This window comes from Dromiciops gliroides, chromosome 5, assembly GCF_019393635.1.
Source record: "Dromiciops gliroides isolate mDroGli1 chromosome 5, mDroGli1.pri, whole genome shotgun sequence".
Taxonomy (NCBI): domain Eukaryota; kingdom Metazoa; phylum Chordata; class Mammalia; order Microbiotheria; family Microbiotheriidae; genus Dromiciops; species Dromiciops gliroides.
In genome coordinates this window covers 237,181,713-237,203,621 of record NC_057865.1, presented here as the reverse complement: position 1 = coordinate 237,203,621, position 21,909 = coordinate 237,181,713, and the positions used below count along the sequence as shown (strand labels likewise).

The following is a 21,909-nucleotide window of genomic DNA, read 5'->3' as shown; positions in this document are numbered from 1 at the left end:
GATCCAAGAGTGGAATCCAAAGGATTGCTATGAGCTGAATCCATGTGAACTCAACCAATGATGTATCATTAAAGATGCATTGAACGAATGGCTGTCATGTAGATTTGCTTATGGAAAGAGGGGTTTATGGTGGCAATTCGGGGCTAAGTCATTGCCACCAGGAATTACAGCTGGGTTATCCTTACAAAAGCCAAACTTATTGATCCATGCTGATTATGCAAGGAAACAATAGAAGCTGAGCAGCCCATCTTTTCAGGCTTCAAAAATTTAGCACCTACCCATTACCCAGCAAGACACAGCCTAATGGCTAGAATTGTACATGAAATGCCTGCTATCTTTCATGGACTGATAGATGATAAATCTCCACACTAAAAATGCAGACTTCAAAATATGCTGGACCATTAACCATCAAACTTTGACAGAACTGGACTCTCATCACAAACTAAACCGTTGTTCAAAATCCTAGAGATAACAGTGAGCCATAAAAATTGAAAAACATCATTTTAATAGCAGTAACCATATCAAATATTCATAATCTCTGAGCTAAATGGAATAAAACACTTTCAAAACATGGAGACCTACCAGAAGAAATCAGCCATGTGGAAACAGGATGAGGGCCATATCATGCCCACTATTCTGTCTATTGTCATCCCCAAAACACTTTCTGGTTCCCTACAGAAGATCAATGTATACCCCAAAACTTACAACAAGCAGGTATTTTATCCACCTATGCAGTAATCCTTGGAACATTAAATATAAAAGAATAATAGCAGAATAGTGACTTGTTCCAAGACCAGTTCTGTCTGAACTGCATTTAAAAAATGAGAACAGGATAAAAAGTAATATATTAATATAGTGTTTTATGATGTACAGGGAAATTCATATATTATCTTATTTTATTCTTACGATAATCTTGTCAAGTAGATGCTTTTATATTATCCCCATTTTAGAGGTGAAGAGAGAGGATAAGCAATTTACTTACATCTAATAAGCATCTGGAAGCAGCTAGGTGGATAGAGCTCTGGGCCTGGAGTCAGGAAAATTCATCCTCATGAGTTCAAATCTGGCCTCAGACACTTACTTGCTATGTGACCCTGGGCAAGTCACTTGTTTTCCTCAATTCCTAGTCTGTAAAATGAGCTGGAGAAGGAAATAGAAAATCATTCCAGTATATTTGCTAAGAAAACCCCCCAAAAAGGGGTCACATAAAGTTAGTCACGACTGAAATGACTAAAAAGCAACATGTGGCTGAGGCTGCCTCCAAATTTAGTTTTCTCTTGACTATACCATAAATTGTAGTTTGTCTGAAAATATCTAGGGATTTTAATAGATTTCAAGCTCAGTATGGGTCAACAGTGTGATATAGGAAGCAAAAGAGTTCATGTGGCCATGGGCTATGTTGAGAGGCAAAGCTTCCAGACACAAGGAAAAGAGACCCATTGTACTCTACCATAGTCAGACTATTGTGGTCAGTTCTGGGCATTTTTCCAAAGAAGGTTGATAAGCATCCAGAAGAAGGCAACTATAATAGTGAAGAGCCCTGAATTCATACCACCTGAGAATTGATGAGGCTGCGTAAGAGAAGACTTTTAAGGTGAAATGGGATAGTTTTCTTTCAACAAGCATTTATTATGTTTTTGTGTTGTTTCTTCCTCCACAGTATCTCTTGCATCTTTTCCCTTTTCTCTGACGCACAGGGCCGCCATTTTAGTTTAGGTCTTTATCACTTCTTGCCTAAACTGTTACAGATGATGTAATTTGCCCAAGGTCACACATTGAAAATGGAAGAACGAGGACCCAAAACTAGGCCTGCTGATTCCAAATATATTGCTGTTTCATTCCACTAGACGTACAATGTTGGAATATGCTGACATTCATCCTGCTCTTTCCAAACTATTGTAAGAGCTGCCCCACTTATTTCCCTGCCTCAAGATTCTCCCCTCTCCCAATCCATACAGAGTAATATCACCAACTGCCTTCTGGGTATTTTTAACTGGGTGTCCCTCAAGCAATCTCAAATCATCATGTCCAAAACAGAACTCATCTTATACTCTGAACTTTCCATTACTGCCCTGAGCACCCACATCCTCACAGTCACAAAAGTTCACTACTTCAGTGTGTTATCCTCAACTCTTTTCTCTTCATTTCCTCCATGTATGAGTAACCAAATCTTGTCTTTTTTGTCACCATTCACATTATCCTAGTTTGGGTCCACATCCCTCTTACCTAGATTGGAACACAGAAAAGGGACTATAGATGTATATGTATGTATCTTTGTAGGTATGTGTACACACATATATATGTAGACATGATAATTGGACCCATGGAATGTGATGATATCATCAAGTGAGAGAAGGTAGAGAGTGACATTCATAGATGATGAGTCAGCAAAGGAGACTGAGAAGGATTGGCCAAATAGGTGGGAGGAAAACGAAAAGAGAATAGTATCACAAAAACAAGGGAGGGGAGGGAAAGAAACAGTGTCAAATGCTGAAAGGTCAAGAAGGATCAATCCAAGGACTGAGAAAAGGCCATTAGACCTGGCAGTTAAGTGGTCATTGGGAACTGTAACAATTGGAATGACGCCACCTGCTGGAGACTTACTGTCGAAAAGCTCCACCATGAGGTGAAGGCCTCTGAGGGCAAGCCAAGCCTTAGCGTCAGGAAATGACGTTTGCTCGTGGGTACGGTCTATCAAGGCTACCAGCCAATCAACTTGAGGAGCCTCCCATTTCTGGGAGGAGGACACGAAGTAGGAAGCAGACGCTGGTGGGAGGGGTTCTGGCTCTTTTGGTTCCTGACCTCGCCACAGTGGGTCGGATCATAGGGTCTCTTAGAAATAGTTATATTTTTACCTTTCTCTCTGATCCTAATGCTCTTTAATAAATACCTAAACATTTAAATACTCTTGCTAAAGCTTATACTTTATTGGCGACCACTCATTAGATTTTAGATAGTTTAGCTAGAATTTTAGCCCCTTACAGAACTTTGGAGAAAGTGGTTTCAATTGAATGATAGAGCCATATTTTAGAAAAGAGAGGAGGGGCGGCTAGGTGGCACAGTGGATAAAGCACTGGCCCTGGATTCAGGAGTACCTGAGTTCAAATCCAGCCTCAGATACTTGACACTTACTAGCTATGTGACCCTGGGCAAGTCACTTAACCCCCATTGCCCCGCAAAAAAAAACAGAAAGAAAAGAGAGGAGAGGAGAGGAGAGGAAGTGGAGACAATTGTTTAAAGAGTTTGAGAAGGAGAGGAGACATATAGAATAACAGCTTGAGATGATAGTAGGATCTAGTGAGAGATCTAATGTTTGAAGGGCAGTCATGTGTATGAGATATCAGACTTGTGCTCTTTGGCAAAAATAGGAACAATGATGGAGGGAAAGGAGGAAGGAGATGAATTCCAAAGAAGTAAATTTAGGCTCAAAAAGAAAAACTTCAGTCCAAAAGGTGACTTGGCTGCATCTGAAGATGGCAGATTCTTCCAGAAAAGGCTGGATGACCACTTAGCAGCTGTGTGGTAGTGGAGATTCTTTTTCCAACAAGAGTTAGACTCAATATTCACTGAGATCTCTTCCAGATCTGTGAACTGCCTGGAAGAATGCCAGAGGGCAGGTTTTCCCTGTTGTATATCACAGCAGACAGGCAGCTGGGCTTAGTGGATAGAGCAACAGACCTGGAATCAGAAAGACCAGGGTCTAAATATTACCTCTGCTCCTTTTGTTATTGTTTAGTCATCTCCAGCTCTTCATGACTCCATGGACCATAGTGAGCCAGGCCCTTCTATCCTCCACTATCTCCCAAGGTCTGTCCTAGCTCATGTTGGTTGCTTCCATGACACTATCTTTATAACACTCAGTAAGTCACTTCAGCTCCTTGGGCCTCAGTTTCCTCTTGTTTTAAATAAGAGGGTTGGATTGAGTGACCACTAAAATCATTTCCAGCTCTAAATCTCTGATTCCCCCCCCCATCTGACCAGGAGGCTTGCTACATATGCAACTGAACCACAAGGTTGAGGATGTGAGATTGTCTATAATACTCTCCCTAATTAAATAATGCCTTACCTAAGATAATCATATTAGGTTTCCGGAAATAACTTGTATCTTAACTCTACTGACTTTTACTGGAAAGATGCAAAACCCAGAAGTTTGTCCAAAAGAAAATGGACAGGGGGCAGCTAGGTGGTGCAGTAGATAAAGCACTGGCCCTGGATTCAGGAGGACCTGAGTTCAAATCCAGCCCCAGACACTTGGCACTTACTAGCTGTGTGACCCTGGGAAAGTCACTTAACCCCAATCGCCTCACCAAAACAAACAAACAAAACAAAACAAAACAAAACAAAACAAGGAGAATGGACAGAGGCAGACCAAAGAAAGAAAGTAGCTTATATTTAGTATAAAGTGACCCTTAAAATTTTAAGTGGTTTCCATCTATCATAGAGCACAAAAAATGAATGGATTTGACTTACATTTGCCATATAAATTAAACCTTATTCTGATGATGCATTTAGCAGCCTATTAGAGACAATTGTTCACCTATTACCAGCGACTTAAGCAATAGACTGAAGGTAGCTTTGTAGCCCATCAGTTGTAGCTTTTGAGGTCTAGATGTCCATTTATCCAGGATAAACATGTCGTGATTTGAATAGATTTTTTTCCCTAAACTTAAGAGGGTTTTTTCAAATTTCTTTTTTTGTTTTTTTGTTCTTAGTGAGGCAATTTGGGGTTAAGTGACTTGCCCAGGGTCACACAGCTAGTTAAGTGTTAAGTGTCTGAGGCCAGATTTGAACTCAGGTACTCCTAACTCCAGGGCCGGTGCTCTATCCACTGCACCACCTAGCTGCCCCTCCTGTCTCTTTTCTTATGTGCTCAGCCCAGATATTCAGAAAGTTTTCACTCATAGACCTCCTGTTCACTCATACTCATAGTGCTTAGTAGTGGAAATGCCGTTTCAGAAGGGAAATCATGGAATAGTCATACATTGTGTCATGTATTCCCCAAGATTAGCCGAGAATAGATTTCTGATATGTGAGGAGTGGAGATGGTCACTCAAACCACTGATCTCTCATTAATGATATGACCTTTGTCGTCGTCGCTGTTCAGTTGTTTTTTAGTCATGTCCAACTATTTTTGACCCAGCTTGGGGTTTTCTTGGAAGAGAGGCTAGAGTAGTTTGCCATTTCCTTCTGTAGCTCATTTTACAGATGAAGAAACTGAGGCCAACAGAGTTAAGTGACTTGCCCAAGGTCACATAGCTAGTAAGTGTCTGAGGCTGGATTTGAACTCAGATCTTCATGACTCTAGGCACTGCACCACTTAGCAGCCCCAATCTAGCCACTGGATCATAGATTTAGAGCTGAAATGGAGCTTATAGGTTATGGAGTCTGACCCCCTAAGTTCATATATGAGGAAATTGAAGCCCAGATTGTAGTGACTTGATTGTGGTCATAATGGTAGAAATTGGCAGAGGAAGGACCTGGCCCCTGGTCTTTTGATTCCTAATTCAACCCTCCATCCATTCCACAATGCTAGTGTTCACCTTCTCTGACTTAATAGCAGTATCGATGCCTTGATGCACTTAAGTGACTCCTGAAAATATCCTGCCAGTTTTCTCAACTCTAGGCAATGCATCATGGTATTGTGAAAACAGCAGGATCTTGAGTTGGAAGACGGGGTTTCTGGGCCAGCCCTGACATTTACCTGGGAGACCATGAGTCATTCAATTCGGTTCTCTCTGAGCCACAGTTGTCTCGTCTATAGAATGATGATAATAATAATACTTGCCCTGTTTACCTCAAAGGGTTGTTGTGAAGAAAATGCTTTATAAAGTGTGACGTAAATGCAGCTATTATCACCAATTTCAAACACATATCTCTATACACACTCCATAGCCCCTTCTTCCCCCAAGGCTCTGAGCTGGCCTATCACTGGCTACCAGGCATCTGTACTATGCAGAAGCACATTATGATATGAGGGCTCACTGATCAGTGCTCTGGAGTCTTAGCATCTTAAGGGGATAGGCTTGCATCCTGAGTCAATCCACTGGCAAGCAGTGATTAATCTGTGCCAGGCTCTATGCTACATGCTGGGGACACAGAAGCAGAAATAGCAAAGTCCCTACCCTCAAGTAGCTTATGTTCTATCAAGGGGAACAATACGTCCCTGTATGAGTATATTCTGCTAGCACTGTTGCTTATTCATGGGCATGTGTCTCTTTATATTCTCCTCCTAAAATTTGAATGGAATCCAGTCAGATGGAATAGGCACAGTCTCCTGTTATCTAGGACAACAACGATTCTCTTCATTGGCACTGACAACCTTGAGTGTACCCTCTCTGTCTGCAGGAATCCAAGGTGTGAGGTACCTTCTTTCCCTGAGAGAGTCGAATGAAAGTTTTGCTTGAAAAGACTTCTTTTGAAGATCCTTTTTAGCTTCCTCCCTAAATATCCACATATATATTTATATGTAAACATGTTTGTGTATAGGGATAAATGCGTACACAATTATGTGAGGATATATGCATATATGTGTGAGGGGTATACATAGTGCATAGATCTACATGTGTGCGTATAGTGTCAAACTAATCATGTATGGACATACATATAACATGCATATAATAAACCACAACAGGCATATGCCACATGTGTGCAACACACCCCTGTGTGCACGTGCATATGCATGCATGTATACATGTATGTATGTGCACACTTGCCCACCTAGACACATATGTATATACAGATATTTACTATACACATACACCACCCATCTATAGACACAGATATATACCTAGGCACATACATTGGTCCTCTTCAAGAACAAAGGACAAACAACAAGAATACATATACATACCGATATTTACATATATATACATATAACACACACATATATGCATGTACATGTATACCTATATAGACATATACAAATATATGCATGTGCACCTATATAGACACACATATATATACATGTACACATACAAGTTTATATACACATATAAACAAACTCACATGCATGTACACATACTATATCGCCATACACAGACACCTATATAGACATACACATTTATATAGAAACATATACACATACATATAGAAACAAATATACACACATCTATGTAAGGCATATACAGCTATTTAAACATATACACATACATATACACACATATATGTACACACACATATTCTTGCTTCTTTCAAAACCAACTGCAGCCTTTCACTCTCAGCCTCTCTGCTTTTCCTTCAGATGAACAAGAAAGTTCTGGAGCTATTATTTACACTGTGGAGCTGAAGCGCTACGGAGGCCCCCTTGGCATCACGATTTCAGGAACAGAGGAGCCTTTCGATCCCATCATCATCTCCAGTCTCACTAAAGGAGGATTAGCAGAAAGGTAAAGTTTGAAGACACTAGTTCTTCCAGCAACATGATGACTTGCTCCTTTCTACCACTCTGTCACCAGTGGGATTCCTTATACTTCCAGAAAGGATTGATCTTAACATTTCAGAATCAATCCATGAGTATTTATTAAATACCTGCTATGAGCCCAGCAGGGAGGTAGGCGTGGGTGATACAAATGTAATTAATACATGTAACACTCTTTACTTGTGAGTAGCTCACATTCAGGCAGCTAGGTGGCACCATAGTGCAAAAAAGCGCTTGGCCTGGAGGCAGGAAGAGGTGAATTCAATTACAGAATCAGACATTTACTACCTGTCTGATCCTGGACAAGTCACTTAACCTCTGTCCCCCTCAGTTTCCTCATCTGTAAAATGGGAATGATAATAATAGCACCTAATGAAATAATAAGTATAAAATGTTTAGCACAGTGTCTGGCATGTAGTAAAGCATTATACAACTCTTGGCTATTGCTGTTTTCATCATCATCATCATTCTGATGGTGGAGACAACAAGGACATACATAAGTATGGAGAGGATAAAAATACAAGGTAGTTTGAGGGGGGAGTGCTGGCTGCTGAGGGACTCGGGAGAGGCTTTACAGCTCTCTTTGTCCCAGTTTGACATTGAAGAACATCACAGAGGAAGATGCTCCTACCTGGGGTTGATGCGGCTCTTTGGAAATGTACAAACGATATTGATGGATAGTTTAGCTGTATTTCTCACAGCCCTTTGAAGGAAGATTTGTATCATGTCAAGTTGACAGAGGAGGAAGCAAAGCTTCAGGGAGATTAAGAGGTTTGCCCAAAGAAACACTGCTGGCTGGTGACAGCTCAGCTGTTATCACTTTGTTCATTAGCAGCTGAGCCCCTCAGCATCCCCAGGTACAGTGTTAAAGCATAGTGTGGGGCCTATTCCAAAGTTCTTAACTAGACTGACCATTTTTATGCAAGTTCTCATACAGTCCCAAGGGCTGACACAAGCCCCTGGGGATATCCAAGAATCTTCAAACAGATCATCCTATATCTGAATTCAATTTCTGCCTCAGACACATAATGGCTCTGTGACACTGGACAAGTGATTTAGTCTCTTCTGGGTCTCAGTTTCTTCATCTGTGAAATGGAGATAATAATAGTACCTGCACCATAGTGTTGTTATGAAGATCAAATTAAATGACATGTAAAGCGATTGGCACACTTGATAGCAATTATTATCGTTGTTATTCCATTGATCTGTGGAGAGACCTGAATTCTTTTTCAAAAAATCAATTTCATTTCTCTTCCCCTCCACTGCCTTGAAAAAAATAAAATAAAACCAAAAATGTGTGTATATATATAAATAAATGTAAATATAAAATAAAATATAAGCACAAAGTCAAGTAAAACAGATTCCTACACTGACCTTATCCAAGAATGACTGCACGAATTATAGTATATGAATATAAAGGAATACTACTGTGCCATAAAAGAGACAGCTTCAGGGAACAGAGTTCTTAGGGATTTCCAAGGATACGAATTATGATTTGTACATAGAGAAAGCGAGGATGCTCAGCAGGCTCAGATATCCTCCCAATCTCTCATCTAGGTTTTCCTCCCTCCTAATCCATCTGTTTGACTTTCAGGATGCTGCTTTGTCCTGTTGGGTTTCCATTTCTCCATCTTTAAAATGAAAATATTGCCAGAGATGATTTCCAAAAGCCTTTTCCACATCTATAATCCTAATCCTTTTCTGTCTACTTACCATGGGTAGACTAGTATTTTAAAGTGTTTTATAGCTCCAAAATACTAATACTAAAACTAATGGAAGAGAACAATCCAGAAATCTTTTCTTATTGCTCAAGGTTTCTTTCCTTCTACCCAAGGCCCCAGAAGATTTACATTTCCAACTGGGTTTTACTTAAGAGAATATTAAAATCAAAGGGTTTTTAAAAAATCATCCATTGACCTCTTAGGAACCTGGGAGTTACTCTAGGAGTCTGGAGTACATTGATTGTGAAGCTAATATATTATTAAAGATGAACTGTAGATAAACCACCAAGAGCAGAATTTATTTAGTTTTGCTATTTGTAACATGAACCCAATAAGACAAAACTTGTTATTTATATCTAAATACTGGGTGTTTGTGTTCTGCACACAAAAAGGATCAGTGATTTCTTTAGTAGGGTGGATTCCCCCCACCAAGCTAGAGATTCACAACCTGACTAGAGAGAGAGAGAGAGAGAGAGAGAGAGAGAGAGAGAGAGAGAGAGAGAGAGAGCGAGAGAGAGAGAGCGCGAGCGAGCAGTCTAAGAGCACTCTGAACCTAGGCTCATCAAGATTAAGTGATTTAAACATGTCCATCCAACTGGTAGGTGTCTGTGGAAGGATTTGAATTCAGGTTTTCTTGATTAACCTCTTTGGCTTCCTCTAAGTCCCAACTACAGTCCTTTATATTACTGGAAGCCTTTTCCAATCCCTCAATTCTCATGCCTCCCTTTGTGAATTACTTCCTATTCATTCTATATGTAGCTTGTTCTTTATTTGTTTGCATGCTGTCTTCTTTGTTTTTAAGTTCCGTAAGAGCAGCAACTGTCTTCTGTCTCTTTTTTGTATCTTCAGTGTTCAACACAGTGACTGCCACATAGGTGCTTGATAAATGTTTATTAATTGATTGATTCTCTCATGTCCTTCACTCTATCCATCTCTCTTTCTCAGTCATTCAGAAGTAGAAAAATGTGCATAGCGGTCTGATAAGATAACATGTCTAAAAGTAGACATTGGTAACCAAGGTTTGCCACCATATACACAGTACTGGAGAACATGGATAATGTGCTACAGACTAACACTAATACTGCTCCACAGACAAAAGCAAAAAACTTTTTTTTTCACGTAACATGTCCAAATTTCTAACCCAGCCTGTGATATCAGCGTGACCTAAGATCCAATCCTACCTCTGACACTTGCCACCTGTGTAACCAAAGACAAATCATTTAACTTTGCCAAGCTTCCACTTCCTCATCTGTATCATGGGGCTCATAACAGCACCTATATCAATGGATTGTTTTGAGGATCAATTGAGGTAATATTTGTAAAGCACTAAGTAAGCACAGTGCCTGGCACATAGTAGGTGCTATATAGATACTTATTCTCTTATCTTTCTCTTCTTCCACTGTAAAATGGAGGTAATAATGCCAATTGTACCTAATTTATTAGTGATGAGGTTCAAATGAGATATCTGCAAAGCACTTAGCACAGTGCCTGGCACATAGTAGGTGCTTAGGAAATGCTTGTGTGTGTGTTTTTACTTTATGGATAACAAGTTTTTTGTGAATCTTAAAGCACTCTATAGAAGTGAACTGCTATCTATCTTCTCATGCCAAGTAGCACAAGGAATGAAATCAGCTCTTATTTCAACTCACCAAACATAAAAAAAAAAATCGTAACCTCTCCCATAGAGCCATAGAACAGAATTGTGTTACTGTTTTTTGTTTTGTTTCGTTGGGGTTTTTTTTTGGGGGGGTGAGGAAATTGGGGTTAAGTGACTTGCCCAGGGTCACAAAGCTAGTAAGTGTTAAGTGTCTGAGGCCGGATTTGAACTCCGATCCTCCTGACTCCAGGGCCGGTGCTCTATCCACTACACCACCGAGCTGCCCCAATTGTGTTACTATTTAACAAAACACATGTACTCTCTCAAATACAATAATAGCCTTTTCATATGTTCCATAGTGTTTCCTCACCAGGGGATTCCCTATGCCAGTGAAATCTCAGGGTCCAATCCTTATCCCTCTCTCTTTCATACACTTAAAATGATTCACTATCCTTAGGAAATAGCTAATCTTTTAGATCTGGAAAAAAAAATGTCACGGTAAGTTTTGAATGTTATAGCTCTTAACCTTCAGGCTGTTCATTCCAGTGAACATTCAGCTTTCCTATAGCGTAACTATAAAAGAAGACTGGGTATTTTTAGAAACTAAACTGCCTTCACCACCTTTTCAGTGATCAATGTAGAATCGGGGTATGACCCATGAAGGAGGCAGCCTAAAAAAAGAACACTGTATGATTATATAAGTAGGATCTTAGCTAAACTCAGAATTCTAAGATAACTCCAAGTCACTAATCCAAAAGAACACTCCATCTCTCGACTGGGCTTTTCTCTGGCTCTTCCCATGCCTGGAATGGTCTTTCTCCTCTACTCTGACTATTCACCTTGCTGACTTCCTTTAAGTCCCAATTAAAACCCCACCTCCTATGGGAAGTTTTCCTTAACCCCTCTTAATTCCAGTGCTTTCCCTTCTTTATTTCCTATCTATTCTACAGGGTGTAGCTAGTTTTTGTATATTTGTTTGCATGCTGTCTCCCCCATTAAATTGTAAGCTCCTTGAGGGTGAGGTTCATCTTTTGCCTCTTTTTGAATCCCAAGGCTTAGCATAGTGCCTAGCAGGAAATAGGCACTTATTAAATGTTCATTGAATAGAATCGAGTGGAATGATGTGGTGAGTATGAAATGTTGGGAATCATGAACCCAAGAACCTTTATAGGAGTGAGCCTGTGTGTATCTCCTGGAGTAAGACTTCCCCTTAATAGCTGTCCAACAGCCAACAGAACAGGAATATCAATTCTTCACAGAACATTTGAAATCCTTGGGGAAAAGTTACACTGTTGGGTAAATGTTGCCTCATTTATTTGTTGATTTATTGTTTGCTTCCTTAGGCTTTAAAAATTTTTTTTAGTCTCTTTGGCATTTAAACTTTTTTTTTTTTGGCAAGGCAATTGGGGTTAAGTGACTTGCCCAGGGTCACACAGCTAGTAAGTGTTAAGTGTCTGAGGCTGCATTTGAACTCGGGTCCTCCTGACTCCAGGGCCGGTGCTCTATCCACTGCACCACCTAGCTGACCCTCCCTCCTTGGCATTTAAAAGTCTTAAAATTCTGGATAGTAGTTAATCCTTTCTCTAATTTTCTTTGGATGCTGGAAACTGAAAAGAAGTACCCAACAGAAGTAATTCTCTCTTAACAGTTGCCTTGGAAGAGAATAGATGAACAAGAATAGATGAGCAAACCCCTTGGGGTCTTTTCCGGTCCTGCTTTTTTTTCCCTAATTCTGTGAAGTATGTCAAAGAATTGCTATAGGACAGAGAGTTGGGGCTATATTTACCTTTCCAATAAGTTTTATTTGTTGTTTCAGAACTGGTGCAATCCACATTGGCGATCGAATTCTAGCCATCAACAGTAGTAGCTTGAAGGGAAAACCTTTGAGTGAAGCCATCCATTTGTTACAGATGGCAGGAGAGACTGTCACCTTGAAAATTAAGAAGCAGACAGATGGTGAGTGTGACTAGAACTATGGTACCGTTGTTCAGACAGCTAATGATTACCCCTGTGTTTCCTTCCCTCAAAAAGAATGTCCAAGCGTGCATTTGTGTGTATACTTTTCGGGAAATGACTTTTCAGTCCTTTGTTCTCAGCCAAGGGAGAACTGAGTATTTTTTTTTCTTTAACCTTGCTATGAAGCTTAAATCAATTTCCTGTCTTTAAAGTCCATTCAGCATCAAGTCCCAAGAAATTCCCCGTTCCCAGTCATTTAAGTGAGCTGAGTGATGTAGAGGATGAAACATCTACTCCACAGAAACCAGGCAAACACTCCGACATTTACTGCGCTACAGCACCCAGCGTGGACAGTGCTGTTGAATCATGGGATAGCTCTGGTATGGATACCAGCTATGGAAGTCAAGGTACATCCCAGGGTTTGGAATGGGGAGCAGAGAAGTGGTCGTTTTTGCAGCTCACTTTCCTCCCATCCTCATCCCCTGCTCTTCCAAGAGCCCCTCCTTTGATTTCAGGTGCGGTCTCTGCTCTGGTACAGCCACACTTCAAGCCACATGCGGCTGATGCTCTCACTGAGCAGGCCCGGGGTTTATTCCTTCCAGACACTGAAAAGTTGTGAGCATTTATCAAACACTAATAGGCCTTTGGTAGATGTACTGCTGTCCAAGGGTTTACATTCATATAGCCGGTCCTTCAAGATTAGATTAATATGAAGCAGGGCTTGCATTTGAAATGGTTGGCTGGTGACAGACCCCATTTTTTTTTTCTGTTTAGCCTGCTTTCCTTAAAGATGTATTGGTAAGTGCTGAAGGTGTGCATGAGAGATTAGTGGGTGATTTGTTACCCATTCATTCCTGCCTCCTTGGGAATTTGAGGTGGAACTTGAGGTAGCAGCTCTACATAATCATTATTGGATAGTTTATTAGTTAATAATCTCTTTTGAAATAAATGCTAGTATTTTCCTTTGTAGGCTTTTGTAATTGTGCCAGGCAGTGTATAAAACCAATTTATATGAAAACCCAATCTGTGCCCAATCAATGGGAAGAAAGGACATAAACACACAAAACAGGATCGTGTTGATCCCTAAGGGAAAGCTTTGACAGAGTGGAACATGGAACATTCTCCCAATTTTTTTAATGCAGAACAGGAATATCAAAGAATTTCTAGTAGCATCAAGTGTTAGTTAAATGTGTGAATGAATTCCATTCAAGATTGATGATCATGTACCTGCCACCCAGTTTATTGCTAATATTCAATTGTTTAGTAGTTAATCATTTGTGGAAAGTCCTTTGGGACGCTAGTGCCCCTCACTGGAACCCTGGGTTTTTATGGTGGGGAAACTTCTGGTCATTCATCCATCCTGACTTTTTTTTGGGGGGGGGGCAGGGCAACGAGGGTTAAATCACTAGCCCAGGGTCACACAGCTAGTAAGTGTCTGGTGTCAGAGGCCAGATTTGCAGTCAGGTCCTCCTGAATCCACGGCCGGTGCTTTATCCACTGTGCCACCTAGCTGCCCCCATCCATCCTGATTTAAGGAAAGGATCTGTGGCAGAGAGACTGTACATCACTGGCATTTGTAAATAAAGCTGACTCTATCTATCCTACCTATCTGTTGTTGTTGTGTAGTTGTTTTTCAGTCATATCTGACTCTTTGTGACCCATTGGAGTGGTTTTCCATTTCCTTCTCCAGCTCATTTTACATATGGGGAAACTGAGGCAAACAGGGTTAAGTGATTTACCCAGGGTCACACAGCTGATAAGTGCTTGAGGCTATATTTGAACTCAAAAAGATGAGTCTTGTTGATTCCAAGCCCAGTGCTTTAGCCATTAGACCACCTAGCTACCATCCTATCTATCTATTCCTATAATATATTTATAGACTGTGTATATTGTATGTGTATAAATACACACATATGTATACATATACAAATATGTGTATGTGTATGTGTGTATAGATAGATAGATACACATATAGATACATATGTGTATATAGGGGTAGCTAGGTGTCACAATAGATAAAGCGCTGGTCTTGGAGTCAGGAAGACTCATCTTTCTGAGTTCAAATCTGGCCTCAGAGACTTACTAGCTGTGTGACCCTGGGCAAGTCACTTAACCCTGTTTGCCTTAGTTCCTCATATGTAAAATGATCTGGAAAAGGAAATGGCAAACTACTACAATATTTCTGCCAAGAAAACCACAAATGGGGTCACAGAGAGTCAAACATGACTGAAAAACAAGTAAACAACAATTTGACCATATAGTATTTGTTAGCACTTCTCCTGGAGGATGAGAAAAGGGGGAAAAGAGTAAAATTCAAACCAACTATTTTTGCTGCTTGATAGAAACTCTGCTGAAAGATTAAGAAATAAAAGATTTTGAACGAGAGAAGTTGGAGTTTTATTGAGATAGTGAGATTTATCTTAGTTTATTTACTTATGGTATCGCACTTTCCCATTAGCATTAGCTAAGTGACCCAAACTGCCAAATAACAACTTGGTAGCCTGAAATTTTGTGCATGTCTCATGAGCACTTTGGGAAAAAGACTAAAGGCCAAATCTTTTACTTTGATATGGCTTAGCATGCCTCATCATGCGGAGGCCCCCACTAGCCACGAGGCTGTAAAGACTACCTTGACCTTGTATGGTTGGAACTCCTCAGGGTGGAAATCCATGAGTAGATGCTCCTGAACCAAGAACCATGGCCAGCTAGAAAATTCTACTAACTGTTGGGGCTTCATTATGCAAACTCTAGGGATTAGACCTTTTCATCTTGCTCTCTGGGCCAGCTGTATTCAGTTAACAAGAAGGCAATCGTGGTCCAGACTGAGAAATTCTCAGTTGCTAAATGGTCGTTTCCCTCTATGAGCTAATGCTGTCAGATAACAGTTGGTATTTGCTAATATACCTCCTGTTGTAACAGAGCTGCTGCAAACTTCATTTCCTTATCAAGTCCAATCAAGTTAAGTCAGCAAGCGCTTATTAAGGGCCTTCTGTGGACCAGGTCCTGTGTTCAGTGCTGAGGATAAAAAAAAAAGGCAAAAAAGACAGTCCATGATATGAAGGAACTCAGTCTATCCTGCTGAGGTAGCCATTACTATAGGGGCTGAAGGAATCCTATGGAGGGGAATTTTTAGACTCAGTAGAATGCAACTCATAACTTGTTCAAGAATAACAAATGAGGTAGAAAGCAGATTAAAAGCAATTAAGTGCCACAGTATATAAACAGAGTTTTAGACCTGGATTCAGGAAGATCTAAATTAAAATCCAGAATCAAAGACACTTCTTAGCTGTGTGACCCTGGGAAAGTCACTTAATCACATCCTGCCTCAGTTAACTTATCTGTAAGATGGGAAATAGCACCTACCTCTCAGGGTTGTTGAAAGGATCAAAGGAGATAATATTTGTAAAGTGTTTTGCAAACCTTAAAGCATTATATAAATGGTAGCTATTATTGTTATCATCATTATTACAAGGCAAGGCATGAAGAGGATAGCTGCAGGATGTGGAAATTTTCAAACCATAGTTGGGAAGTATAAAAAGAGTATTTGGGTAAGGATCAAGGAAAAGAGAAACAGAGACTATATATCAATGGAATTATACTAAGGTCCACCTTGTCAGCTGTAGGATTTGGATGAGCAGCTCTCAAAACACTTCATAATACAAGCATGGAGGCATAGTTGTGTTGGGGGAGACTTCAACTATTGGAAAATCTTTTGGAGGTCTCTCTCATTTCATCTTTCAAAAGATAGAGGAAACAATAAGGAGAAACACTATTTGGGACCTGATTTTGACAGATAAGGAGGAGCTCGTTGGTGAAGCCATGGGAAGAACTGGACATGCCATCTTAGAGTCTGTGATAGATAAAGAGAGAAATGTCAACAGAGAATGTGACCTATGATGTAAATTCTGGAGAATATATTTCATACTTCAGAGAAAGGATATATAGGATCCCATGTGCTGAAACTTTTAAACCATTTAAAAGGTTGTCAAGACTTTTAATATTGAATTCTGATCATGTAGTCATTTATTCTGATCAGGAAAAGTGGGATTAAGCAGTAAGGGAAAATGAAGGGAAAGAGAAAAAAATAACCCACATATATTTCCCTAGCAGATGCCACAAAGACAGCTAAGACATAGGAAGAAAATTTGTGAAGAAGACCACTAATTCATAGAAAATCATATCCAAAAATATAGCAGTAAAACCCAGGGCTGGGGTAGCTAGGTGGCGCAGTGGATAAAGCACCAGCCCTGGATTCAGGAGGACCTGAGTTCAAATCCAGCCTCAGATACTTGACACTTACTATCTGTGTGACCCTTGGCAAGTCACTTAACCCTCATTGCCCCGCAAAAAACAATTATAACAACAACAAAAAAAAACAACTCAGGGCTTCATATGTCTACACACTAATACACAAATACAGGTAATAAACACAGTGAAACAGAAATCTAAGAATGTAATGATTGGAATGATGCCACCTGCTGGAGACTTACTGTAGCAAAGCTCTGCCATGAGGAGAAGGCCTCTGAGGGCAAGCCATGTGGTCAAGGTCCTCAGCATCAGGAAGTGACGTTTGCTCATAGGTACTGTCTATCAAGGCTACCAGCCAATCAACTCGAGGAGCCTCCTATTTCTGGGAGGAGGACACGAAGTAGGAAGTAGACGTGGGTGAAGGGGTGCTGTCTCTTTTGGTTCCTGGCCTTACCATGGTGGGTCGGATGATAGGGTCTCTTAGAAATAGTTAGATTTTTACCTTTCTCTCTGATCCTAATGCTCTGTAATAAATACTTAAACATTTAAATACTCTTGCAAAAGCTTATAACTTATTGGCAACCACTCATTAGATTTTAGATAGTATAGCTAGAATTTTAGCCCCTTACAAAGGATTAAAAGATAAATTTCACTTCATTGATATCCCAAGACTTGGTAAGATGGGACCTATGGACAAAGGTTCATTCTTAATTTTTTTGCATGGCATGGATACCCTTTGACAATCTAGCAAAGCCTTTAGACCCTATTTCAGAATATTGTTTTGTTACCAACATTCATAATGAAAGGAAATTTCTGTTAGAGGTCAGTGAAAATAAAAATGTATTCTTTTCTGATTCAAGTTTATGGTCCACTGAAATCTGTCCACAGAATCAATAACTGTGAACTCCAAATTAAGTCTGGACCAGACTATGGCTATAGGAGGGCATGCCTTATTCAAAAGAAATAGAATAGATTAAAGGGGTGGTAGAGTAGTATTGGATATTAGGAATATATACTTGGAAAGAAATCCATGAAATTCATGAAAGGGGAAAGATGAAGGAAGTAGGATTTATTAAGCACCTACTATGTGCCAAGCACTGTGCTGAGTGCTTCATGAATATTATCTGATGAAATTTTCATATTTAATTATATGAATTACGGGAGACAGTATTTGGGTGAGGATCCGTGGAAGAAGAAATAGAAGTGATATCATCGTGGGACTATGCTATTTACTACTTGGACAGATAGAAGGATAACATGGAGAGTTAGAGAAAGAAATAACCCTGCTGGAGGCATAGTATAATAATGATACAGACTTAAATTATCCAAATATTTGCTGGAGCTCTCTTCCAACTAAAAAAGAGAAGCTAATACTTCCTTGACTTTCCTAATGTTCATTTTATCCTTCAAAAAGTGGAAGGGGCAATGAGGAGACTCACTATTATGGACATGATATTCATCAACAGAGAGGAACTAATGGCTGGGAGGAAATTACTATTTCTTTTCTTTTGGGGGGGGGCAATGAGGGTTAAGTGACTTGACCAGGGTCACACAGCTAGTAAGTGTCAAGTGTCTGATGCTGGATTTGAACTCAGGTCCTCCTGAATCCAGGGCTGGTGTGCCACCTAGCTGCCCCTAATTACTATTTCATTTTAGAGTTTTCTTTAGGGAAAAGGCTAGTTTAGTCTCAAAAGGAACTTGGATTTTTAAGAAGCAGACTTCAAGAAAGAAGAGGAAGGATACCATGACCTCAAATTCTATAGAAGTCAACCAAAGGGGACTGAAGAGTTGTCAGGAATGACACTCTAATGAGAAAAACTTAATTCCATTGAGAAAGGAAAGTTGTCTAAAAGGGCTGATATGAATGTATTAGGAATTTTATGACTGTCAGATCTTTTTCAAAGAACCTAGAGGAGATGAGAGCAAGGGCCCAGGTACCTAAGGATGCACACAAATATCATGGTCCCATAAAAATAATGTCAGGAACTGACTCAGAAAGAACCAAAGCCAGCAACAAATCCTGAGGGTGACAAAAAGATCTTTTAAAAACTATATGGGGGCAGCTAGGTGGCACAGTGGATAAAGCACTGGCCCTGGATTCAGGAGGACCTGAGTTCAAGTGTGACCTCAGACACGTCACACTTACTAGCTGTGCGACCCTGGCCAAGTCACTTAACCCTCGTTGCCCCTCAAAAAACAAAACAAAACAAAACTATATGGATACAGCCACAGGAAGATCAAGGAAGGAAAATGTTTAGAGTAGATGCGTCTGTGATTAATAGATTATGGAAAAGGGAGAATTAATAACTCATTTTGTTACAAAGGAGAATGATCTCCAGACTCACTTGTAGGGAACAAAAATTATGAATAAGGATTAGAACTCGGGATAGGTGAGGAGATGTCAAAGGAGCAAACCACCTGTCCTCTGTGAGTTTTAGTCACCAGATCCAAACAAACTACACGTCTCAAGGCATCAAAAGAATCAGCAGATATGGTTGCTACACCATGATCAACAACCTTTGAAAAATATTAAAGAACAGGAGGTGTTTTCCCAAAATTGGAGAGAAGAAAATGTTCCAGTTTTCTAAAGAAGGGAAATCTGAAAACTATAGCCTTGTGAGCTTAACTTTCATTGTTGACAAAACTCTTGACCCTACTATTAAAATTATAGGTTGTGGCCATCTAAAAAGGGACTCTCATAACAGGCATTCATTAAGTGATGATCACTAAGGTAATAAAAGGGAATGAAACAGACACTGTAGTCCTAGATTCTAAAAACATTTAAAAAGGTATCTCACGCTGTCCTTGTGGGCAAGATGAGAAGTAATAGAGATAATAGTATAGTTAAATGGATTCAGACCTTGTCTAATGGCTGGGCAGAAACAGTAACGATTAATTGATTGGAGCTGACCTTAAGAAAAGCATCTAGTGGATTTCCATGGGGATATATCCTCCACCCTATTGTCTACATTTTAATCAATGACTTGGGTGAAAGTAGAGGTGATGTCACAGTTATCAGATTTTCAGGTGACACAAATCTGGGAGGAATAGCTAGCACATGAGATGGCAGCTTTGCGATCCAAAGGGACCTAAATAGGGCTAGAATGGTGGGCTGAATCTAATAAGTTAGAATCTAGTAAGGACTGATGTAAAAATCCTGTACTTTTGGTTCTAAAAAAAATTACACGCAGTAAAGATGGTAAAGACATGCCTATATAGCAGTTAATGAGAAAAAGAACTGAGATTTTAGCTTAATAGAAGCTTAATGAGTTGTAAGTGTTACTTTGTAGCCAAAAAAAGCTAATGTCATCTTGGGCTCCATTATTAGAGACATACTGCCCAGAATTGTGGGGTGTGTGTGTGTGTGTGTGTGTGTGTGTGTGTGTGTGTGTGTGTGTGTGTGTGAGAGAGACAGAGACAGAGAGAGAGAGAGAGAGAGAGACAGAGACAGAGAGAGACAGAGAGAGAGAGAGAGAAGTGAGAGTCCTGCCCTGCTCACGTATGAAATATTGTCTTCAGTTCTAGGTGCCACATCTTAGGAAGGACTTTGATGAACTAGAGTATATCCAGAGGAATGCTGGTAGAGTGGTGAATGATTATTGTGTTATGCCACATCAATGGAAGAAATTGATGTTTAGTTTGGAAAAAAAAAGACTTGGTGAATCGCATATCCTTCAGTTATCCAGAGGCCTATCATAGGACAGGAGCTTTATACTTGTTCTGCTTGGATCCAGTAAGCAGAGCAAGGTAGATAATGGTTTTCTTCACCAAGGGAATACTCTTTAGATGGAGAGTTACACAATACAAAGGATTAGAAAGAAAAGGAAACCTGAAGATGAGTCATTAGAGTGTAAAATGGCAGCTCTAGTTTTCCTCAATTCACATCACTGGCCTCCAGTGAAGGTTATTCTGAGTCAATAAAAGAGCTCTCAGATTTGATTGTTGAACCCTTCTCTGTGATGTTTAAGAACTTGTTGATAACAGACGAGGGACAAGAAAACAATCAAATCTGAAAACTCTTTTATTGACTTGGAATAATATCAATATTGGCCAGTACCATGGTTTTCAAAGAAGTGGATTCTTTAAACTATGGGCCAGTGAGGGGCAGCTAGGTGGCATAGTGGATAAAGCACCCTTGGATTCAGAAGGACCTGAGTTCAAATCCAGCCTCAGATACTTGACACTTACTAGCTGTGTGACCCTGGGCAAGTCACTTAACCCTCATTGCCCTAAAAAAAATTAAATAAACAAACAAACAAATAAATTATAGGCCAGTGAACTCGATGTCAGTTCCTGGCAACTCTAGAATGGATTATGGAAAGTTACAGTTGGCAGTGTTTAGAGAGGGAAGCAATGATCACTAAGATTTCTCAGAGACTGTGGATGACCGCCCAGCTAGCCTCCATTTCCCTTTTGGACCATCAATATACAGATAGAACAGAACATTGTAGTCTCGATATATTTTGATTTCTATAAGGCATCTGATAAATTTTCTCAGAATCCTTTTGAAATTAAAGAAATATTAGATGGATGAATGTATACCTATGTAAATTCAGGACTTGTTGAACCCCAAAGAATGGTGACCAGTGAATGAATTAGTGTCAACCTGGAGGGAGGTGACTTTTTGGAGGGCTTCAGAACTTTTGACCCTTCTCTGTTCAGCAGCATTATCAGTGAAGAAGAAACTGGGAGGGAAAAAGTATGAATTTATGTAGAATGAATTAAGCAGAACTAAGGGAGACAATTTATATAGTAACAGTAAAATGATAAAGAAAAAACAATTTTGAAAGACTTTAAAAAATCCTAAACAATCCCCCCCAAAAAAAACCCCCAATATCTGACAGTGTAGTAGGGATGGGTTTAGGCAATGGATTTAATTGATCAAATTGATCATGAGGCGTCCCAAAGAATTACAAGATTCAGTGACTCAGTTTCCTAAGTTTTATTAAAATACTGAGGCCACGAGGAGA

The 21,909-nt window shown here is 39.9% G+C and overlaps 1 protein-coding gene across 1 annotated transcript in view; it reads left to right on the top strand.

Annotated features, from left to right (window-relative positions):
• Window positions 1-21,909, top strand: part of GRIP1 (glutamate receptor interacting protein 1) — a 548,438-nt gene that overhangs the window by 474,932 nt on the left and 51,597 nt on the right. Inside the window, exons 17-19 of the mRNA XM_043967674.1 lie at window positions 7,241-7,385; window positions 12,552-12,691; window positions 12,904-13,098. Of these exons, the coding sequence (XP_043823609.1) occupies window positions 7,241-7,385; window positions 12,552-12,691; window positions 12,904-13,098 (480 nt within the window). The remainder of the gene's footprint in view (window positions 1-7,240; window positions 7,386-12,551; window positions 12,692-12,903; window positions 13,099-21,909) is intronic.